This window comes from Oncorhynchus keta, chromosome 21 (genome assembly GCF_023373465.1).
Source record: "Oncorhynchus keta strain PuntledgeMale-10-30-2019 chromosome 21, Oket_V2, whole genome shotgun sequence".
NCBI classification, from domain to species: domain Eukaryota; kingdom Metazoa; phylum Chordata; class Actinopteri; order Salmoniformes; family Salmonidae; genus Oncorhynchus; species Oncorhynchus keta.
The window spans coordinates 23798603-23818514 of record NC_068441.1 but is presented as its reverse complement, the minus strand read 5'-3'; the positions used below and the strand labels follow the sequence as shown (position 1 = coordinate 23818514).

Here is a 19912-nt window from a genome sequence, read left to right as displayed (position 1 = left end):
GCTCGCTTCGAGGCAAGCAACACTGAAACATGCACGAGAGCACCAGCTGTTCTGGATGACTGAGTGATAATGCTCTCGGTAGCCGATGTGAACAAAAGCTTTAAACAGGTCAACATTCACAAAGCCGCTGGGCCAGACTGATTACCAGGAGGTGTACTCAAAGCATGCGCAAACCTACTGGCAAGTGTCTTCACTTGACATTTTCAACCTCTTCCTGACCTAGTCTGTATACCTACATGTTTCAAACAGACCACAATAGTCCCTGTGCCCAAGGAAGTGAAGGTAACCTGCCTAAATGATTACGCCCCGTGGCACTCACGTCGGTAGCCATGAAGTGGTTTGAAAGGCTGGTCATGGCTCACATCAACAGCATCCTCCTGGACACCCTAGACCCACACCAATTCGCATACCGCCCCAACAGATCCACAGATGACGCAATCTCAATCGCACTCCACACTGCCCTTTCTCACCTGGACAAAAGAAACGCCTTTGTGAGAATGCTGTTCATTGACTACAGCTCAGCGTGCAACACCATAGTGCCCATGAAGCTCATCACTAAGCTAAGGACTCTGGGACAAAACACCTCCCTCTGCAACTGAATCCTGGACTTCCTGATGGGCCGCCCCCAGGTGGTAAGAGTAGGCAACCACACGTCTGCCACGCTGATCCCTAACACTGAGGTCCCTCAGGGGTGTATACTTAGTCCCCTCCTGTAGTTCCTGTTCACCCACGACTGTGTGGCCAAGCATGACTCCAACACCTTCATTAAGTTCTGACGACACAACAGTGGTAGGCCTGATCACCGACGAAACGGCCTATAGGGAGGTGGTCAGAGAACTGGCAGTGTGGTGCCAGGACAACAACCTCTCCCTCAATGTGAGTCAGAGAAAGGAGACGATCGTGGACTACAGGAAAAGTCACGCTGAACAGGCCCCCATTAACATTGACATGGCTGTATTGGAGTGGGTCGAGAGTTTCAAGTTCTTTGGTGTCCACATCACCAAACTACCATGGTCCAGATTCCAAGAACACAGGATGAGATGTTACTATCCTTTGTGCAAGCACTTCCAATAGTTAATGAACAGTGAGCGTGGTGCAAGACAGTCGTGAAGAGGGCACAACAAAACCTTTTCCCCCTCAGGAGACTGAAAAGATTTGGCATGGTGGTAGGCATAGGCAACAACACATCTGCCACGCTGATCCTAAACACTGAGGCCCCTCAGGGGTGCATGATTAGTGGACAAGCACGATTCCAACACCATTAAGTTTGCTGACAACAGAACAGTGGTAGGCCTGATCACCAACAACGATGAGACAGTCTATAGGGAGGTAGTCCGAGACCTGGCAGTGTGGTGCCAGGACAACAACCTCTATCTCAACGTGACAAGACAAAGGAGCTGATTGTGGACTATAGGAAAAGGAGGGCCGAACAGGTCCCCATTAACATCGACAGGGCTGTAGTGGAGCGGGTTCCTTGATGTCCACATCAACAAAATATCATGGTCCAAACACACCAAGAAAATCGTGAAGAGGGCACGACAACACATTTTCCCCCCCAGGAGACTGAAAAGATTTGGCATGGGTCCTCAGATCCTCAAAAAGAGGATAGTGCGTACGGCCAGTACATCACTGGGGCCATGTTTCCTGACATCCAGGACCATATACTAGGCGGTGTCAGAGGAATTACTCAAAATAATTATCAACGACTCCAGTCACCAAAGTCATGGACTGCACAGAAAGCGGTACCAGAGCACCAAGTCTAGGACCAAAAGGCTCATTAACAGCTTCTACTCCCAAGTCATAAGACTGCTGAACAACTAATCAAATGGCCACCGGATTATTTACATTGAATCTCCCCCTTTTGTTTTTTTACACCGCTGCTACTCTACTTGACTATCTATGGATAGTCATTTTACCTCAATTAACCTGTACCCGTACCCCTGCACATTGACTAGGCACCGATACCCCCTGTATATAGCCTCGTTATAGTTATGTACATTTCTTGTGTTACCTTGTGATTGATTCGATTTTTAAACTTTATTTGATACTGTATACTCGTTGTTGGTTTGGGATTGAAATGGGATGTGGGGGGGTTCACAAGTGGCTTTTTACTATTTCTTTGGAATCCTCATGTCTTACTTACTAACCAGGTTGTGACAAAACCATGTGTAGAGTTGAAAATGCAATGGAAACCAATTAAACTTGAATTGTTTTTATTATTGCGGGAACTTATGTGCTCTACGTCGTCACGTCGTCACACACAGCCTTTAATCCACAACAAGTCAAGTTGATAGAAGCACATCTTTCCGATTAAAAAAAGATATTTGCATGAAAATATATTTATATTTTTATATATTTGGTGGGTCCAAATCAGAGGTTTTGTACTGTATTTATTGAATATTATATGAATCATACTTTTAAAAAATGGCCAATGATGGAGCAATCAATTAGCTTAATTTCTCAGAGATTAAATTATATTTCAACAAAATAATGCTGCAGGAATACTAATATTATCTGCTTCTAACTAGAGAAAGTATTTCTGAACAATCTAAGATGGTGGGTTTCAAAATCCTATTTTTTGTGCTTTTTGAGGTGGAACAACCCTTGGGCCATAGTGATGTTAAAAGCAGGTGTTTGGTGTGTTACTGAAGTCAAACACAGTACAGGTATTGTTTGGTGACAGGGCTGTGTGAAGGGAGTGGGGGAGGGGAAAGAGGAAGGGTAGAGAGAAGGAGAAAAGAGGCAAACTGAACATTGTCTTGTACATTGCTGTGATGTTTATGATGTCACCGGGTTATGATGTTGTGGTATTTCAAATGTCTGTCACAATTAAAACTACTAAATGTAGTGTTGTGCCATTCAGGTCACTTTGTCATAATCATGTTAATTACCAGATTTTCAGTCACAGATATGCAAACTATTTATTGTTCAAGTTTTTTCAGTATAATGTCATAATGAGTTAAATTCAAACTCAACACACACCTTTTTTTCCATCAACGCAAATCTTCCTAAACTCAACAGATAGAAGGCGGATGTGGGTACGGCAGACCAGCGAGCAGCTGCGGCCCCTCATGAGTTAAGATTTTTTTGTGCCCCCCACCCCATTCAAAGTTGCCTAAAATCACAAAACTGGAGAACAGCAATCAAATAGGCCTACAGAAACAGGACTTAAAGGTTGAAACAGGCTCAAACTATCACAATGAGTCAGTTGCAAAGAAAAGCTGTGATTTTTTATTCAGGCTTTTAACACCATTCAGCCTGGCAGATTAGATAACAAGCTGGAAAATCACCATTATCCAACTTTTTGGGCTTAAAAAAAACAAAACATGGATACAACAGAGCCCCTTGCTGTGCCCAGATTAAATGTAAAAGGACTGTATACATGCAATCTGTGTTTGATAAAACAACGCTAAAGACAAGCACCCAACCACAGTAGAGCCAAACCATATCATCCATGTTATTCAAACATGAGTGCACAATTAGGGGGTTTATCAGGAGGGACAGACTGTTTATAGACCTTGAAAAGCACTAAAGGCCAGGGAGAGGAGGAACTGAGGCTGAGGGGGGGGGTATTCTGTTTGCTCATTGTTGAACAGTTTGTTGAGTGAGTGAAAAAGGCAGCTTCTTGCTGCATTACAGTTGTATCAGTCCTCCATTGATCTGCTCCATCAGATGAGGTTCATGTTCACTGGGGCTGCATGTTCATGCAGAGGGTGGGGGTGTAGCAGCAGTGGACCTGCCCCTGGGTAGCCTACAAGATGGAGGTCGCCTCTTTCTGCCTAACTTCATCCCTGCCCTAATTTCTGACACAAAAGCACCCAGACTTCAACTGAATGAGGTGCATGAACCCACTCTCTCACGTTCTGCTGCTGGCCCTGACAACCTCTAAGGTTCAACTGTCAGATTCACATAACGTCGCTCTCCATCTCTGACACACACACTGCCCTGACTACTGTAAGGTACGTCCCTCAACTTCTGTTTAACATCTAATTTCCTCCTTTATAAATTAAATATTGTATCCAATAATGATAGCTACAGTGTAAGCCATAGTGTATTCAGGCTGATGGGTAGAACACCACACAATGGCTCATGTTGCAATGTACAGCAGCTCTTGAAAGCTAAATAGGTCAGCCTCAGTCCCTCATTGTGTTGTAGTTTCAGCAAAAGATTGAGAGCTTCACTTTAAAAACCACTCGTTATCGTGTGTGCAGAGCATAGTCTACACACTATCAGAAACTGTTAAAAAGCAGATAAGCAAATATGTTCTCACTGAAAATGATGAAAAAACAAAATCACATTTAGGAATAAGGATATCATACCTGTATGAATCTGAGCCTGAAGCTGATAATATGATATGTAATATTATGTGGTCGTTTATTATAAATAAAACCAATATTTCCATATTAGCTTTTGAGAATACAGCAACTGCCTTCATTTAACTTTGATCAGATGACTCAAACTGCTGCTATTTGATTATTGTGTTGGGTGTCAAGGAATGGTGGAAGATCCTTGGTAGATAGCTAACCTTGACTGTTCTTACCAAATCCAAAAAATGTGCTCTCTGAGATGTTAACTTAATAACGTGATAGTAGCTGACAATTAGCTACTAGCTGGCCAGAGACTTAGCTGGCGTTGTGATATTCTCAAGTAGATAGCTAGTTATGATGCATCTTTAAACAACGCAGTGAAGAAGGGTATGTAGCTGCTTCTCTTAATTTATTTCTGCTCTATTTAAACAATGAACTACCAGTAAAAAATAATTAGCTAACTCGGCTTGCTTGATACCAAATAACGTTACATGCGCCATGTTGTTGTGCCAAGCGATGTCAGCCCCAGTCGCACAAACCAAGTAAATAAATACCCACAGGCGTAAAAAAAAAAAAAAAAAAAGCATTATACTCACCATCATAACTTCTGAATAAGCTCAGGACGAGAAGCGTTAACAATATTTGTTTCTTAGCCATGATCGTTATATTCCCATTGCATTGCATTAATATGTTGGGTGGTGTGGTATTGACAGCAGTGCGAGACACAACCAACGATTTAAATATACATCATTGGACACACAGCTCCAGCCAGCCAGCAGACAGACGCCTTAAAGGGGTGTGGAGAATTTAAAGGAGAGGAATGGCTAACTAGCTGTTATTTTGAAGTAGGGCGATAAAATAAACTAGATAAGATTAGAAAGCACAATGTAACGTCTGGTCAAGGCTTAAAATATAGACTTTAAATTCAAATAATGTAATATGATAATGTGATTTTATACCCAGGGGGTTTAAATATTGAATAGGCCTTTAACATCGTATGTACCACCCACATAGAACATGATCTCTATAATATTTTTATATAATATTATTATTATATTTTTAAAATGTAACTTGGCAAGTCAGCTAAGAACAAATTCTTATTTACAAAACTGCCTTGTTCAGGGGTAGAATTTTTACCTTGTCAGCTCAGGGATTAAATCAGGCAACCTTTCAGTTACTGGACCAGTGCTCTAACAACTAGTAAACCACCCCAGTAAAGCTGCCCCAATAACCCATACCACTGCCCCCAGACTTCTGAAAAATAAACAGTGTGTATGCATTGAAATTGACACCATACATCTAAAAAGGAGGACACAGAAATCAACTCCATCTTTTTGAGAGAGCCGTGTCCCTCCCTCCTAGACACCGAAATGTGCCTTTAGGCTGGACACAGTACAGTAATCCCTCCATTGTCATTGTATTGTGTTACATTGTAGAGGCATCAGAGTTACCTAATACTGTCTTTCCGCTCAGCTCCACCTTGGATTGATTCATTTGTCCACAGTAGAAGAGGGTGTGGTCCTGCTCATGTATGTCACATATAGAGGGAGCTAGTTTGATCCAGTTTATTGTATCTCTCTTCTCTCTCTCGCTCTCTCTCTCTCTCTCACACACACACACACACACACACACACACACACACACACACACACACACACACACACACACACACACACACACACACACACACACACACACACACACACACACACACACACACACACACACACACACACACACACACACACACACACACACACACACTGTGCTGAACACATTCAAGAATAGTTTTGTACATCATAGTAAGTATCCAGTATTATTTAATGCAGTCATAAGGAACAGCCCACAGGGCACAGATGTTAATTCAACATCTATTCCATGTTGATTCAACGTAATTTAATTGAAATTACGTTAAAACAACATTGATTCAAACAGTGTGTACCAGTGGGAGTGTAGTGTTCAAAGCAATGTAACTCTGTCTTGCAACAGTACATGTATACTCCCAACATTTCTCCTGGAACCGATAATACGAGATGTGTGCATACAACACGAGTTGATTTAATTACTCATGATTACCATCTAGATACCGAATCCAGTGAAGCACGCATGATCTCTCTCTCTCTCTTTCGTAAAAATAAATAAATAGAAGCTCTTTTTTCCTCTGTAACTCTCCATTTGTCCAGCATTCAAATAACTAAAAGAGCAGACATTTACCCAAAATAAACTTTGTGATATCTTTGGTTACATAAATTAAAGTCATGCATATTATACGAACTATAGCCTAATTCCATTTGTAAGTATTTGCATAAAGGTTGAACTCCTTTGAATTAGCTCCAGACCATAATCTAGTGTCCTCTACCTTTATAGGGGGATTGGTCTGTACATTATGGCAACGCCTAATCCCCCTAAATCTAAAAAATACTCTGCCCTTGGCCCCCAGTCAACCCCCACCACACCCTAGGTTGCCAGACTGACCAGACAGGCGGAGGCTTTGAAGGGGTATTATCTCTCTGAAGTTCACTGACTCCCACACATACAGATATGTACAACCATACTCCGACAGGCCTACACATAGTTTACACAGAGAGAAGTGTAGAGAGGAAACACTGCCTTCAACCATATACTGACATACTGTAAGACACATTATCTGATGAATAGGAGTGTGGGACACAAATGCATTATTTTGGGGGGGTCAAAATGTGGATTAAGGTGAAGTATAATCCAAAGAACCAATGTCTTTTTTTTGCATTAGTATTCTTTTGTTGTATAATTTTTGTAAGTCTGACCAACAAGTCATGTCAAATACATTTTCATTTTGATAAGCTTAGCTAGAGCTCATTAATTTAGCATATTACACTCTGATCTTAAAAGTAGCATTTTTAAATCGATGCCGTCTTGTAGTTTCATTCACTTATTGTACTTTGATAATTTTACCTTGATTGTAGTATTTCCAGTCAGACTGCGTCGACAGTCTTGAGTAAAGCCGTGAGGAATGAAAAAGAGACAAGGTCGCCCTCTGGGGGCAGATTTGAGGTAAAGTGTAGCCCAAGTGAAGTCTGTCAAGTTCTTTTTACACCTGAAAATAGCAGGTGCCAACTTTGCACTGTTGCATGCTTGTATCTGGCTCATACATCATTCAAATGTTTTTTTTTAAATGTAATAAAATGTACCTAGGATGGCATGGCCCATTATACCTTTGACTTCATGTCAGAGGATTACTATTTTAAAATTAGACTCAGCGATATGACGTAGATTGAGAAAGTAAACAGCATAGTGGGTCAATTTCCGCATCAACTAAGAGCGTTGAAGACTTGATTTACAAAACTCAGTCCTGACTCCTAAATCTTAAAATAGCCTCAGCCCTCCATTTTAGGTCCACGGTAAACAGCACAGAATCAAATGACATCATAAACAGGCATCTTTCACATGGTTTATTTACACAATAAAGTCACCAACACACACATATATACATACATACATACATACATACATACATACATACATACATACATACATACATACATACATACATACATACATACATACATACATACATACATACATACATACATTTATATATATATACACATGATGAGAGAGGCCTGTAATTTTCATCATAGGTACACTTCAACTATGACAGACAAAATGAGAAAGAAAAAAAATCCAGAAAATCACATTGTAGGATTTTTAATGAATGTATTTGCAAATTATGGTGGAAAATAAGTATTTGGTCACCTACAAACAATCAAGATTTCTGATTAAGTTGAAGTGTACCTTCTGATTTTATATATATATACATATGTATGTATGTATGTATGTATGTATGTATGTATGTATGTATGTATGTATGTATGTATGTATGTATGTATGTATGTATGTATGTATATATATATATATATATATATATATATGTATATATGTATGTGTGTGTGTGTGTGTATATATATGTGTGTTGGTGACTTTATTGTATAAATAAACCATTGTGAAAGATGCATTCGGAAAGTATTCAGACCCCTTAACTTTTACCACATTTTGTTAAGTTTTAAAAAAAAATCCTCATCGATCTACATACAGTACCCCATAATGCCAAAGCAATTGGTGGGACCTTCTAAAGACAGGTGTGTGCCTTTTCAATCAATGTTCCTAGGCCGTCATGAAAATAAGAATATGTTCTTAACTGACTTGCCTCGTTAAATAAAGGTAAAAATAAAAAACAATGGAAACAGGATGCACCTGAGCTTAATATGGAGTCTCATAGCAAAGGGTCTGAATACTTATGTAAATAAGGTATTTCTGTTTTTTATATATTAATAAATGTGCAAACATTTCTAAAAGCATGTTTTCGCTTTGTCATTATGGGTTATTGTGTGTAGATTGCTGAGGATAATAAAAAAAATAAAAAAAACATTTTAGAATAAGGCTGTAACATAACAAAATGTCAAAAAGTCAAGAGGTCTGAATGCTTTCCTGTATATTCCAGAATTATTATTCTGAATACTTTCCTGTATATTCCAGAAGTATTTTCAGATGAACTGTTTTATACAAATAATTATCAGACTCAAGTTGCAAATGCTGGTAAACACTTGAATACATTCAGTTATAAAAATTTCACAAATGTAGTGCACTGGGCCTTTACTGTTCCTGTAAAAAAAAAAAAAACTTTACAAAGCAGTATGAATATGATGGCCTTTAAAGAATCCATTTTACTGCATTGGCCATAAAACCGAGTCCAAACCTTTGAGTAATTTGAGCAGTACTTCATAATTCAGATGTTTGGAGTATAACTCCAGGAAAAATATATAGGAAGTTATTGGAAATGTGTGGCATCTAAATAAATTGGCAGCTTTAGACATCTCACTACTTCTCTCTCTTCTTTTTCCTTTCCTTTTCCTTCTTGGCCTTCTCTTTTTCTTTCTTGGCCTTCTCTTTTCTTTCTCTGCTTTCTTCTTCTCCTTCTTCTCTTGCTTCTCTGCTTTGTACTTCCATACGGGCAGCTCCAGGTGACCCTTGTGCCTCTTCTTCTTTTTTTCCTTCCTAGGCATGGGCTCTCCAGACTTCTCTATCTGGATCTTGGGGATGCAGCCGGAAGGGAACACACTATTCCTGTGGGCCATGTTCCTGGGCATGAAGGTGTGCACCCCGGTGGAGGCTATAGAGATAATACTGCCCCTGCGCTCTGTGTCCACACAGCAAGACGTGGCGATGGTCTCGGCCAAGTGGATGTGTGGAATGATGGAGGAGACGGAGCCGTTGCTGTGGCACACAGAGCTCTCCTCCAGCTTCTTCTCTGAGTGCTTCTTCCTCAGCTCAGGCACGGCCAAGCGCCTCTTTCCCACCTCGGGGGGGCTGGTGGGGCATAGCGGCCGGCAGGCGGTGGCCACCAAAGGGCTATGGATGCTGGTGGTGATACACACCATATGGTCCAAGACCCCGTTGTCCTGGGGGTCTTGGAGAAAATTGAAGCTGAAGGTGGACTTGATGCGCTGGGTGATCATCTGGCCGGTGCTCTTGTTGGCTGTGGCTTTGGCCACCAGCACTTTCAGTTCTGGCCACTCGGGGACGTAGCTCTCAGTAAACTGCTCGGCTCTAGGCCGCAGGTTGAGGTGGCGGAGGCGGCTCAAGGTCTCGTAGCGGCCCGTCTTTAGTGCCCAGTCCCGCGCACACTTCTGCTTCCTGGTGTCTATTGCATTTAGGTCTGCACCTGGAAGAGAAATAGCGGTGAAGGGAAAAAATAAAAGAGCTTTTAGGTCATAATATTTCTCCATTGAAACACTTTCATTCACATTCCATTGCATATAGATCTATATTATTACATTTACATTTACATTTAAGTCATTTAGCAGACGCTCTTATCCAGAGCGTCTGCTAAATGGATACTACTGATCTTGTGAAAAGAGGACAACATATCTGGAGTAAAGAAACTTTGCTAATCTCCCGGCAGCCAAGACAAAGATTACACCAGAGTGTGCCCCCTAATTGATCCCTTAAACCTGGCATCCGTCACTAACACATGCTCCCAACCAGAGAAAGTTGACTGCAAACATTGGCAGACACACCACAGGTACATCCATCCCAAACACACTTCCTATAACCTTAGCCCTTCAATTTGTGGGTTCATGCTCAACCCCAAATAGAACAGAGATTTTATAATTGCCAATTGCCTGAGTCAGCAACATTGCTGCCTGGGAGAAAGCATAGGCTAATCCCAGAATTCTGTGTGTATAACTATCTCTTCCTCCTCTCTCCCTCTCTGGGCCTTACTTCTGTTTAGAAGTATACCCTTTGGAATCTCTGAAGTAATTTAATTAATTTAATGTCAGCGGACACACTGTTGTGTGTCTGATAATACATGTGAGCTATGTGAACTGTGAACTGTGAACTGCACAAACATACAATGAAGGCTTATACCCAGGTAAATTAGGGTCAGAATTATGTTTTTATACTTGTAACATCAATTTCTCAGGTTATCTAAACATTCATAAGATGTTTTCTCATGACTACAGTATGGTGTGTATGGTAGCGTTGAAGTGGAGGAGGCCTCTCACTCACCGGCCATGACGAGGGAAGACACCACATCGTTTCGGCCCTGCATGGCAGCTTTAATGAGTGCGGTGAAGCCACGGCAGTCCCGGATCTCTGTGTCTGCCCCGGGGTAGTAGTTTAGGATGTAGGTCACTGTAATGGTGTGACCTGGAGAAGGATACAGGGTGAGAATGGGTTCAGGGTATCATGAGGCGTCATCGAAAATACTAAAGGCCTGTCACAAATGTCACCATTATTTCCTATGTAGCGCACTACTTTTGAAGTAGTAAGTACCACAGATAGAACAATGAGCCAGATATTTCACTGGATGTTTGAATGTGAAAAATCTGGAGGGCATTTCCACTCACTACCAAATAAGGTGAGGAGAGGAAGCCCAGTGGCCGGCAGTGGGAGAAGATGGAGTGGTTTTGGCCAACATTCTGCTAATTTTCTCATCGATTAAACATTTGATCTCTATACAATTTTCTCTTTCCAAAACTATAATCTGTAATCTGTACCGCCCCCAGAAACCTTCTCCTTTTACTCTCTATTCCAGACGTCCTAGACAACCAATTCTGATAGCTTTTAGCCGTACCCTTAGCCTACTCCTCCTCTGTTCCTCTGGTGATGTAGAGGTGAATCCAGGCCCTGCAGTGCCTAGCTCCACTCCTATTCCCCAGGCGCTCTCTTTTGATGACTTTTGTAACTGTAATAGCCTTGGTTTCATGCATGTTAACATTAGAAGCCTCCTCCCTAAGTTTGTTTTATTCACTGCTTTAGCACACTCTGCCAACCCGGATGTCCTAGCCGTGTCTGAATCCTGGTTTAGGAAGACCACCAAAAACTCTAAAATCTCCATCCCCAACGACAACATTTTCAGACAAGATAGGATGACCAAAGGGGGCGGTGTTGCAATCTACTGCAGAGATAGCCTGCAGAGTTCTGTCCTACTATCCAGGTCTGTACCCAAACAATTTGAACTTCTACTTTAAAAAATCCACCTCTCTAAAAACAAGTCTCTCACCGTTGCCGCCTGCTATAGACCACCCTCTACCTCCAGCTGTGCTCTGGACACCATATGTGAACTGATTGCCCCCCCATCTATTTTCAGAGCTCGTGCTGCTAGGTGACCTAAACTGGGACATGCTTAACACCCCAGCCATCCTACTATCTAAGCTTGATGCCCTCAATCTCACACAAATTATCAATGAACTTACCAGGTACCACCCCAAAGACGTAAACACGGGCACCCTCATAGATATCATCCTAACCAACTTGCCCTCTAAATACACCTCTGCTGTTTTCAACCAAGATCTCAGCGATCACTGCCTCATTGCCTGCATCTGTAATGGGTAAGCGGTCAAACGACCTCCACTCATCACTGTCAAACGCTCCCTGAAACACTTCAGCGAGCAGGCCTTCTAATCAACCTGGCCCGGGTATCCTGGAAAGATATTGACCTCATCCCGTCAGTAGAGGATGCCTGGTTATTTTTTTCCTCACCATATTAAATAAGCATGCCCCATTCAAGAAATTTAGAACCAGGAACAGATATAGCCCTTGATTCTCTCCAGACCTGACTGCCCTTAACCAACACAAAATCATCCTGTGGCGTTCTGCATTAGCATTGAACAGACCTCGTGATATGCAACTTTTAAAGGAAGTTAGAAACCAATATACACAGGCAGTTAGAAAAGTCAAGGCTAGCTTTTTCAAGCAGAAATTTGCTTCCTGCAACACAAACTCAAAAAAGTTATGGGGCACTGTAAAGTCCATGGAGAATAAGAACACCTCCTCCCAGCAGCCCACTGCACTGAGGATAGGAAACTCTGTCATCACCGATAAATCCACCATAATTGAGAATTTAAACAAGCATTTTTCGACGGCTGGCCATGCTTTCCACTTGGCTACCCATACCCCGGTCAACAGCACTGCACCCCCCACAGCAACTCGCCCAAGCCTTCCCCATTTCTCCTTCTCTCAAATCCAGTCTGCTGGTGTTCTGCAAGAGCTGCAAAATCTGGACCCCTACAAATCAGCAGAGCTAGACAATCTGGACCCTTTCTTTCTAAAACAATCGGCCAAAATTGTTGTGACCACTATTACCAGCCTGTTCAACCTCTCTTTCGTGTCGTCTGACATTCCCAAATATGTTTTTTTTTTTAAATGTATTTTTTAAATTTCACCTTTATTTAACCAGGTAGGCTAGTTGAGAACAAGTTCTCATTTACAACTGCGACCTGGCCAAAATAAAGCATAGCAGTGTGAACATGCAACACAGAGTTACACATGGAGTAAACAATTAACAAGTCAATAACAGAGTAGGAAAAAAAGAGAGTCTATATACATTGTGTGCAAAAGGCATGAGGAGGTAGGCGAATAATTACAATTTTGCAGATTAACACTGGAGTGATAAATGATCAGATGGTCATGTACAGGTAGAGATACTGGTGTGCAAAAGAGCAGAAAAGTAAATAAATATAAACAGTATGGGGGTGAGGTAGGTAAAATTGGGTGGGCTATTTACCGATAGACTATGTACAGCTGCAGCGATCGGTTAGCAGCTCAGATAGCAGATGTTTGAAGTTGGTGAGGGAGATAAGTCTCCAACTTCAGCTATTTTTGCAGTTCGTTCCAGTGCCAGTCAGCAGAGAACTGGAACGAAAGGCGGTCAAATGAGGTGTTGGCTTTAGGGATGATCAGTGAGATACACCTGCTGGAGCGTGTTGGTGGGTGTTGGTGGGTGCGTGCTGGTGGGTGTTGCCATCGTGACCAGTGAACTGAGATTAAGGCAGAGCTTTACCTAGCATGGACTTGTAGATGACCTGGAGCCAGTGGGTCTGGCGACGAATATGTAGCGAGGGCCAGCCGACTAGAGCATACAGGTCGCAGTGGTGGGTGGTATAAGGTGCTTTAGTAACAAAACGGGTGGCACTTTGATAAACTGCATCCAGTTTGCTGAGTAGAGTATTGGAAGTTATTTTGTAGATGACATCGCCGAAGTTGAGGATCGGTAGGATAGTCAGTTTTACTAGGGTAAGTTTGGCGGCGTGAGTGAAGGAGGCTTTGTTGCGGAATAGAAAGCCGACTCTAGATTTGATTTTAGATTGGAGATGTTTGATATGAGTCTGGAAGGAGAGTTTACAGTCTAGCCAGACACCTAGGTACTTATAGATGTCCAGTCCACATATTCTAGGTCGGAACCATCCAGGGTGGTGATGCTAGTCGGGCGTGCGGGTGCAGGCAGCGATCGGTTGAAAAGCATGCATTTGGTTTTACTAGCGTATAAGAGCAGTTGGAGGCCACGGAAGGAGTGTTGTATGGCATTGAAGCTCATTTGGAGGTTAGATAGCACAGTGTCCAAGGAAGGGCCGGAAGTATACAGAATGGTGTCGTCTGCGTAGAGGTGGATCAGGGAATCACCCGCAGCAAGAGCAACATCATTGATATATACAGAGAAAAGAGTCGGCCCGAGAATTGAACCCTGTGGCACCCCCATAGAGACTGCCAGAGGACCGGACAACATGCCCTCCGATTTGACACACTGAACTCGGTCTGGAAAGTAGTTGGTGAACCAGGCAAGGCAGTCATTAGAAAAACCGAGGCTACTGAGTCTGCCGATAAGAATATGGTGATTGACAGAGTCGAAAGCCTTGGCCAGGTCGATGAAGACGGCTGCACAGTACTGTCTTTTATCAATGGCGGTTATGATATCGTTTAGTATCTTGAGCGTGGCTTTGGTGCACCCGTGACCGGCTCGGAAACCAGATTGCACAGCGGAAAAGGTACGGTGTGATTCGAGATGGTCAGTGACCTGTTTGTTCACTTGGCTTTCAAAGACCTTAGATAGGCAGGGCAGGATGGATATAGGTCTGTAACAGTTTGGGTCCAGGGTGTCTCCCCCTTTGAAGAGGGGGATGACTGCGGCAACTTTCCAATCCTTGGGGATCTCAGACGATATGAAAGAGAGGTTGAACAGGCTGGTAATAGGGGTTGCTACAATGGCGGCGGATAGTTTCAGAAATAGAGGGTCCAGATTGTCAAGCCCAGCTGATTTGTACGTGTCCAGGTTTTGCATCTCTTTCAGAACATCTGCTATCTGGATTTGGGTAAAGGAGAACCTGGAGAGGCTTGGGCGAGTAGCTGCGGGGGGGGGCGAGGTTGGAGTAGCCAGGAGGAAGGCATGGCCAGCCGTTGAGAAATGCTTGTTGAAGTTTTCGATAATCATGGATTTATCGGTGGTGACTGTGTTACCTAGCCTCAGTGCTGTGGGCAGCTGGAAGGAGGTGCTATTGTTCTCCATGGACTTTACAGTGTCCCAGAACGTTTTGGAGTTAGAGCTACAGGATGCAAATGTCTGCTTGAAGAAGCTGGCCTTTGCTTTCCTGACTGACTGTGTGTATTGGTTCCTGACCGCCCTGAACAGTTGCATATCGCGGGGACTATTCAATGCTATCCGCCACAGGATGTTTTTGTGCTGGTCGAGGGCAGTCAGGTCTGGGGTGAACCAAGGGCTATATCTGTTCTTAGTTCTGCATTTTTTGAACGGAGCATGCTTATCTAAAATGGTGAGGAAGTTACTTTTAAAGAATGACCAGGCATCCTCAACTGACGGGATGAGGTCAATATCCTTCCAGGATACCCGGGCCAGGTCGATTAGAAAGGCCTGCTCGCAGAAGTGTTTTAGGGAGCGTTTGACAGTGATGAGGGGTGGTCGTTTGACTGCGGATCCGTAGCGGATACAGGCAATGAGGCAGTGATTGCTGAGATCCTGGTTGAAGACAGCAGAGGTGTATTTGGAGGGCCAGTTGGTCAGGATGACGTCTATGAGGGTGCCCTTGTTTACAGATTTAGGGTTGTACCTGGTGGGTTCCTTGATGATTTGTGTGAGATTGAGGGCATCTTAGATTGTAGGACTGCCGGGGTGTTAAGCATATCCCAGTTTAGGTCACCTAACAGAACAAACTCTGAAGCTAGATGGGGGGTGTTCAATTCACAAATGGTGTCCAGGGCACAGCTGGGAGCTGAGGGGGGTCGGTAGCAGGCGGCAACAGTGAGAGACTTATTCCTGGAGAGAGTAATTTTTAAAATGAGTAGTTCGAACTGTTTGGGTATGGACCTGGAAAGTATGACATTACTTTGCAGGCTATCTCTGCAGTAGACTGCAACTCCTCCCCCTTTGGCAGTTCTATCTTGACGGACAATGGGTTGGGTATGGATTGGGTTGGGTATGGAAATCTAAGCCAGGATTCAGACACGGCAAGGACATCAGGGTTAGCAGAGTGTGCTAAAGCAGTGAGTAAAACAAACTTAGGGAGGAGGCTTCTGATGTTGACATGCATGAAACCAAGGCTTTTTCGATCACAGAAGTTAATCAATGAGGGTGTCTGGTTGGAAACCAAAGATTTTGGAAAGCAGCTGCGGTCATCCCCCTCTTCAAAGGGGGGGACACTCTGGACCCAAACTGCTACAGACCTATATCTATCCTACCCTGCCTTCTAAGGTCTTCGAAAGCCAAGTCAACAAACAGATTACCGACCATTTCGAATCCCACCGCACATTCTCCGCTATGCAATCTGGTTTCAGAGCTGGCCATGGGTGCACCTCAGCCACGCTCAAGGTCCTAAACGATATCTTGACCGCCATTGATAAGAAACAATACTGTGCAGCTGTATTCATTGACCTAGCCAAGGCTTTTGACTCTGTCAATCACCACATCCTCATCGGCAGACTCGATTGCCTTAGTTTCTCAAATGATTTTTATTTTATTTTACCTTTATTTAACTAGGCAAGTCAGTTAATTAAGAACAAGTTCTTATTTTCAATGACGGCCTAGGAACAGTGGGTTAACTGCCTGTTCAGGGGCAGAATGACAGATTTGTGCCTTGTCAGCTCGGGGGTTTGAACTTGCAACCTTCCGGTTACTAGTCCAACGCTCTAACCACTAGGCTACCCTCGCCTGGTTCACCAACTCCTTCTCTGATAGAGTTCAGTGTGTCAAATCAGAGGGCCTGTTGTCCGGGCCTCTGAATATCTCTATGGGGGTGCCACAGGGTTCAATTATTGGGCCGACTCTCTTCTCTGTATATATCAATGATGTCGCTCTTGCTGCTGGTGAGTCTCTGATCCACCTCTACGCAGACGACGCCATTCTGTATACTTCTGGCCCTTCTTTGGACACTGTTAACAACCCTCCAAACGAGCTTCAATGCCATTACAACTCTCCTTCCGTGGCCTCCAACTGCTCTTAAATACAAATAAAACTAAATGCATGCTTTTCAACTGATAGCTGCCTGCACCTGCCCACCCTTCCAGCATCACTACTCTGGACGGTTCTGACTTAGAATATGTGGCAAACTACAAACACCTAGGTGTCTGATTAGACTGTCAACTCTCCTTCCAGACTCACATCAAACATCACCAATCCAAAGTTAAATCTTGAATTGGCTTCCTATTTCGCAACAAAGCATCCTTCACTCATGCTGCCAAACATACCCTCGTAAAACTGACCATCCACTCCTCGACTTCGGCGATGTCATTTACAAAATAGCCTCCAATACCCTACTCAATAAATTGAATGCAGTCTATCACAGTGCCATCCATTTTGTCACCAAAGCCCCATATACTACCCACAACTGCGACCTGTACGCTCTCGTTGTCTGACCTGTACATAGCCCATCTATAATTTAGCCCAAACAACTACCTCTTCCCCTAACTGCCTTTATTTATTTATTTTGCTCCTTTGCACCCCATTATTTTTATTTCTACTTTGCACATTCTTCCACTGCAAATCTACCATTCCAGTGTTTTACTTGCTATATTGTATTTACTTTGCCACCATGGCCTTTTTTTGCCTTTACCCCCCTTATCTCACCTCATTTGCTCACATCGTATATAGACTTGTTTCTACTGTATTATTGACTGTATGTTTGTTTTACTCCATGTGTAACTCTGTGTTGTTGTATGTGTCGAACTGCTTTGCTTTATCTTGGCTAGGTCGCAATTGTAAATGAGAACTTTGTTCTTAACTTGCATACCTGGTTAAATAAAGGTGAAATAAAAAATAAATAAAATAAACAAACAGAGTGGACTGTGTTTTGTAGACTTTACCCTTTGTCAAAGTTTTTAAAAATGTAGTTGTTTAAAAGGACTGCAAGGGCAAAATGAGTTATTGCACACGCATACTTCACAGGGTATACGTTCCCCAAGGGAAATATTCAAATAAATACTCGAACGTGCCAATAGGTTCTCACTATCTTGTGCTTGGCTCTGCCCACCACCTTGCTTGTTCTGCCCACTATGATTCATTTTCTCCCATTGGAAACGACAGGCTCTGGTATACCCTGGATTAGTTATAAAAATCTTTGGTTGTACTCTATAAAGGAAATAGGTTCCATTTGGGATGCAACCATGTGCTAATGACGTTTCACTGTGTAGTATTTAGTAATAGGTCTGGTGAGAGTGGCTCACCTGCTTGTGCAGCGATCATCAGTGCTGTGTTGCCATCGTTGTCCTGGTGATTTATGTCAAGGTAGGGACAGTGGTAAAGAGATTGCACAATGTCCAAAAAACCCTTATAGCACGCCACCATAAGTCCAGTCTGTTGGGTAAAAAAATGTGGATTAGACTGATGAAGAAAAAATCTGACTACGTCAGATTGAAGGCTGCAATTAAGTCCAACAACAATTATACATGACTTGATTGAAGCATTCTGTGTCTTCATACAGGGGGCATGATGCTCCTGGTATTTGAACTAGTAACCCTCAGGACTCGCTGGATCATACACCCCCAAAGCTAGCAAGAGAGACCCATACCCAGCCGTTGTGGTCTACCGCCATGACCTCCTCTTTTGTAACCCCTCTCTCCAGAACCTTTCGGAGCGCCAGGGGGTCATTCCGAGTGCACACATCATACAGCGTGTTGGCAGTACCCTGTGAATCACCTTCCTGCTCGTAGTCTGGAAGCACTGAGTCATCTGAGAGGACACTCCCAGAGTCTAACACACTCCCTGACAAAGACACCTCTGAGGCGTCCTTGTCAGGGCCTTTGTCCAGGAGGGGGTCCTCAGACACAGAGTTCTTCACAGCAGCCATCTTGGAAGAGATGGAACTGGACCCTCAGCCTACATCACAACTGGAGCTTTGAGAAACAGAACAAGAGGGGTCAAATGTCAGAGACTAAAACGCAGTCTGGCATGGGCACACACCTAGAGACCTCTAGGGAAATAAATCAGGGGTCAGACCAGTCTGTTGATTGTGTTAACATTGAAGTTGAGGCAAAACCACAGAGCCATTCAATGGGCCATTAGAATGATCTATAGATCAACAACACATTTCTCTGATATGATTGACAGATTGACTGGAGGAAACGCAACATAATTCTCCATCAGGGATAATGATGGTTTATCTCTTTGAGAGTGGTTACACTTCTCCAGCCCTATGCTTCAGCTGTTTACCAAATAAGTGGGGGGATGACCAGTTTGTTGTTGTCCTAGATTGCCCATTTAATCTCTGTGTATGGCAACAGAACGGTTGTGGCTGAGCGAACTCAACGTGCCTTCAGTGTTGAATAACTGGATTAGGATCTGAAAGCCCTTCTGAACACAATGCTAAATTCACACTAAGAAGAAAAAGAGTCACACGTGGGACTTCAGCGGCTCGTGTTTGGGCTTTAAATCCAGCCACACCTGTACCAGGCCATCCTCGCATCTTCGCCATTGAAACGTCTCTGGTTGTTTTTCGCTTACGAGGAAAAGCCTCAGAGATGTTGGATATACGTATTACTGATGCATAACGCATCACAGATGCATCACAGATACATGTATCCTCAGACTAATTGTACAGTTGTGCCAATTTCTCACAAGTGTTTCAACGATCCCAGCGACCCCACATCAGGGTGCCACACTGTTAAAGAACAAATGGAGGGTTGAGAAACCAATAGATAGACAGAGGACCACTGAGGATAGAGTGTCATCCAGGGAGACAGGTGTTTCAGAGATGCTGATGTAAAACACATCAACAGAGTCCCTGGGGTTACAAAGCCTCTTATGCAAGATTAAAGGCACTCTATTTGCAAAACATGGA

General features: G+C 43.1%; 2 protein-coding genes across 2 annotated transcripts in view; both read right to left on the bottom strand.

Moving 5' to 3' along the window:
- The window catches only part of LOC118400297 (activin receptor type-1B-like), a 29626-nt gene extending 24544 nt beyond the window's left edge, over positions 1–5082 (bottom strand). Inside the window, exon 1 of the mRNA XM_035796995.2 lies at positions 4904–5082. Within this exon, the coding sequence (XP_035652888.1) occupies positions 4904–4991 (88 nt within the window). The 5' untranslated portion in view covers positions 4992–5082. The remainder of the gene's footprint in view (positions 1–4903) is intronic.
- Positions 5083–8247: 3165 nt separating this feature from the next.
- LOC127910546 (ankyrin repeat domain-containing protein 33B-like) lies at positions 8248–18420 on the bottom strand. The gene is made up of 3 exons (XM_052474598.1): positions 18300–18420; positions 10857–10997; positions 8248–10008 (listed from the first exon to the last, which is right to left on the bottom strand). Exons 1-3 carry the CDS (start codon positions 18418–18420, stop codon positions 9011–9013), a joined length of 1260 nt encoding a protein of 419 aa, XP_052330558.1. The 3' UTR covers positions 8248–9010.
- Between the last annotated feature and the right edge of the window lie 1492 nt (positions 18421–19912).

Excerpts from the sequence above, each read along its gene's own strand:
- LOC127910546 (XM_052474598.1), bottom strand. The coding sequence starts at position 18,420 with ATGGTGGCGTGCTATAAGGGTTTTTTGGACATTGTGCAATCTCTTTAC. Across the intron at positions 10,998-18,299 it reads GATGATCGCTGCACAAGCAG|GTCACACCATTACAGTGACC; the intron begins GTGAGCCACTCT and ends ATCCTTCTCCAG. Across the intron at positions 10,009-10,856 it reads GTCTTCCCTCGTCATGGCCG|GTGCAGACCTAAATGCAATA; the intron begins GTGAGTGAGAGG and ends TTTCTCTTCCAG.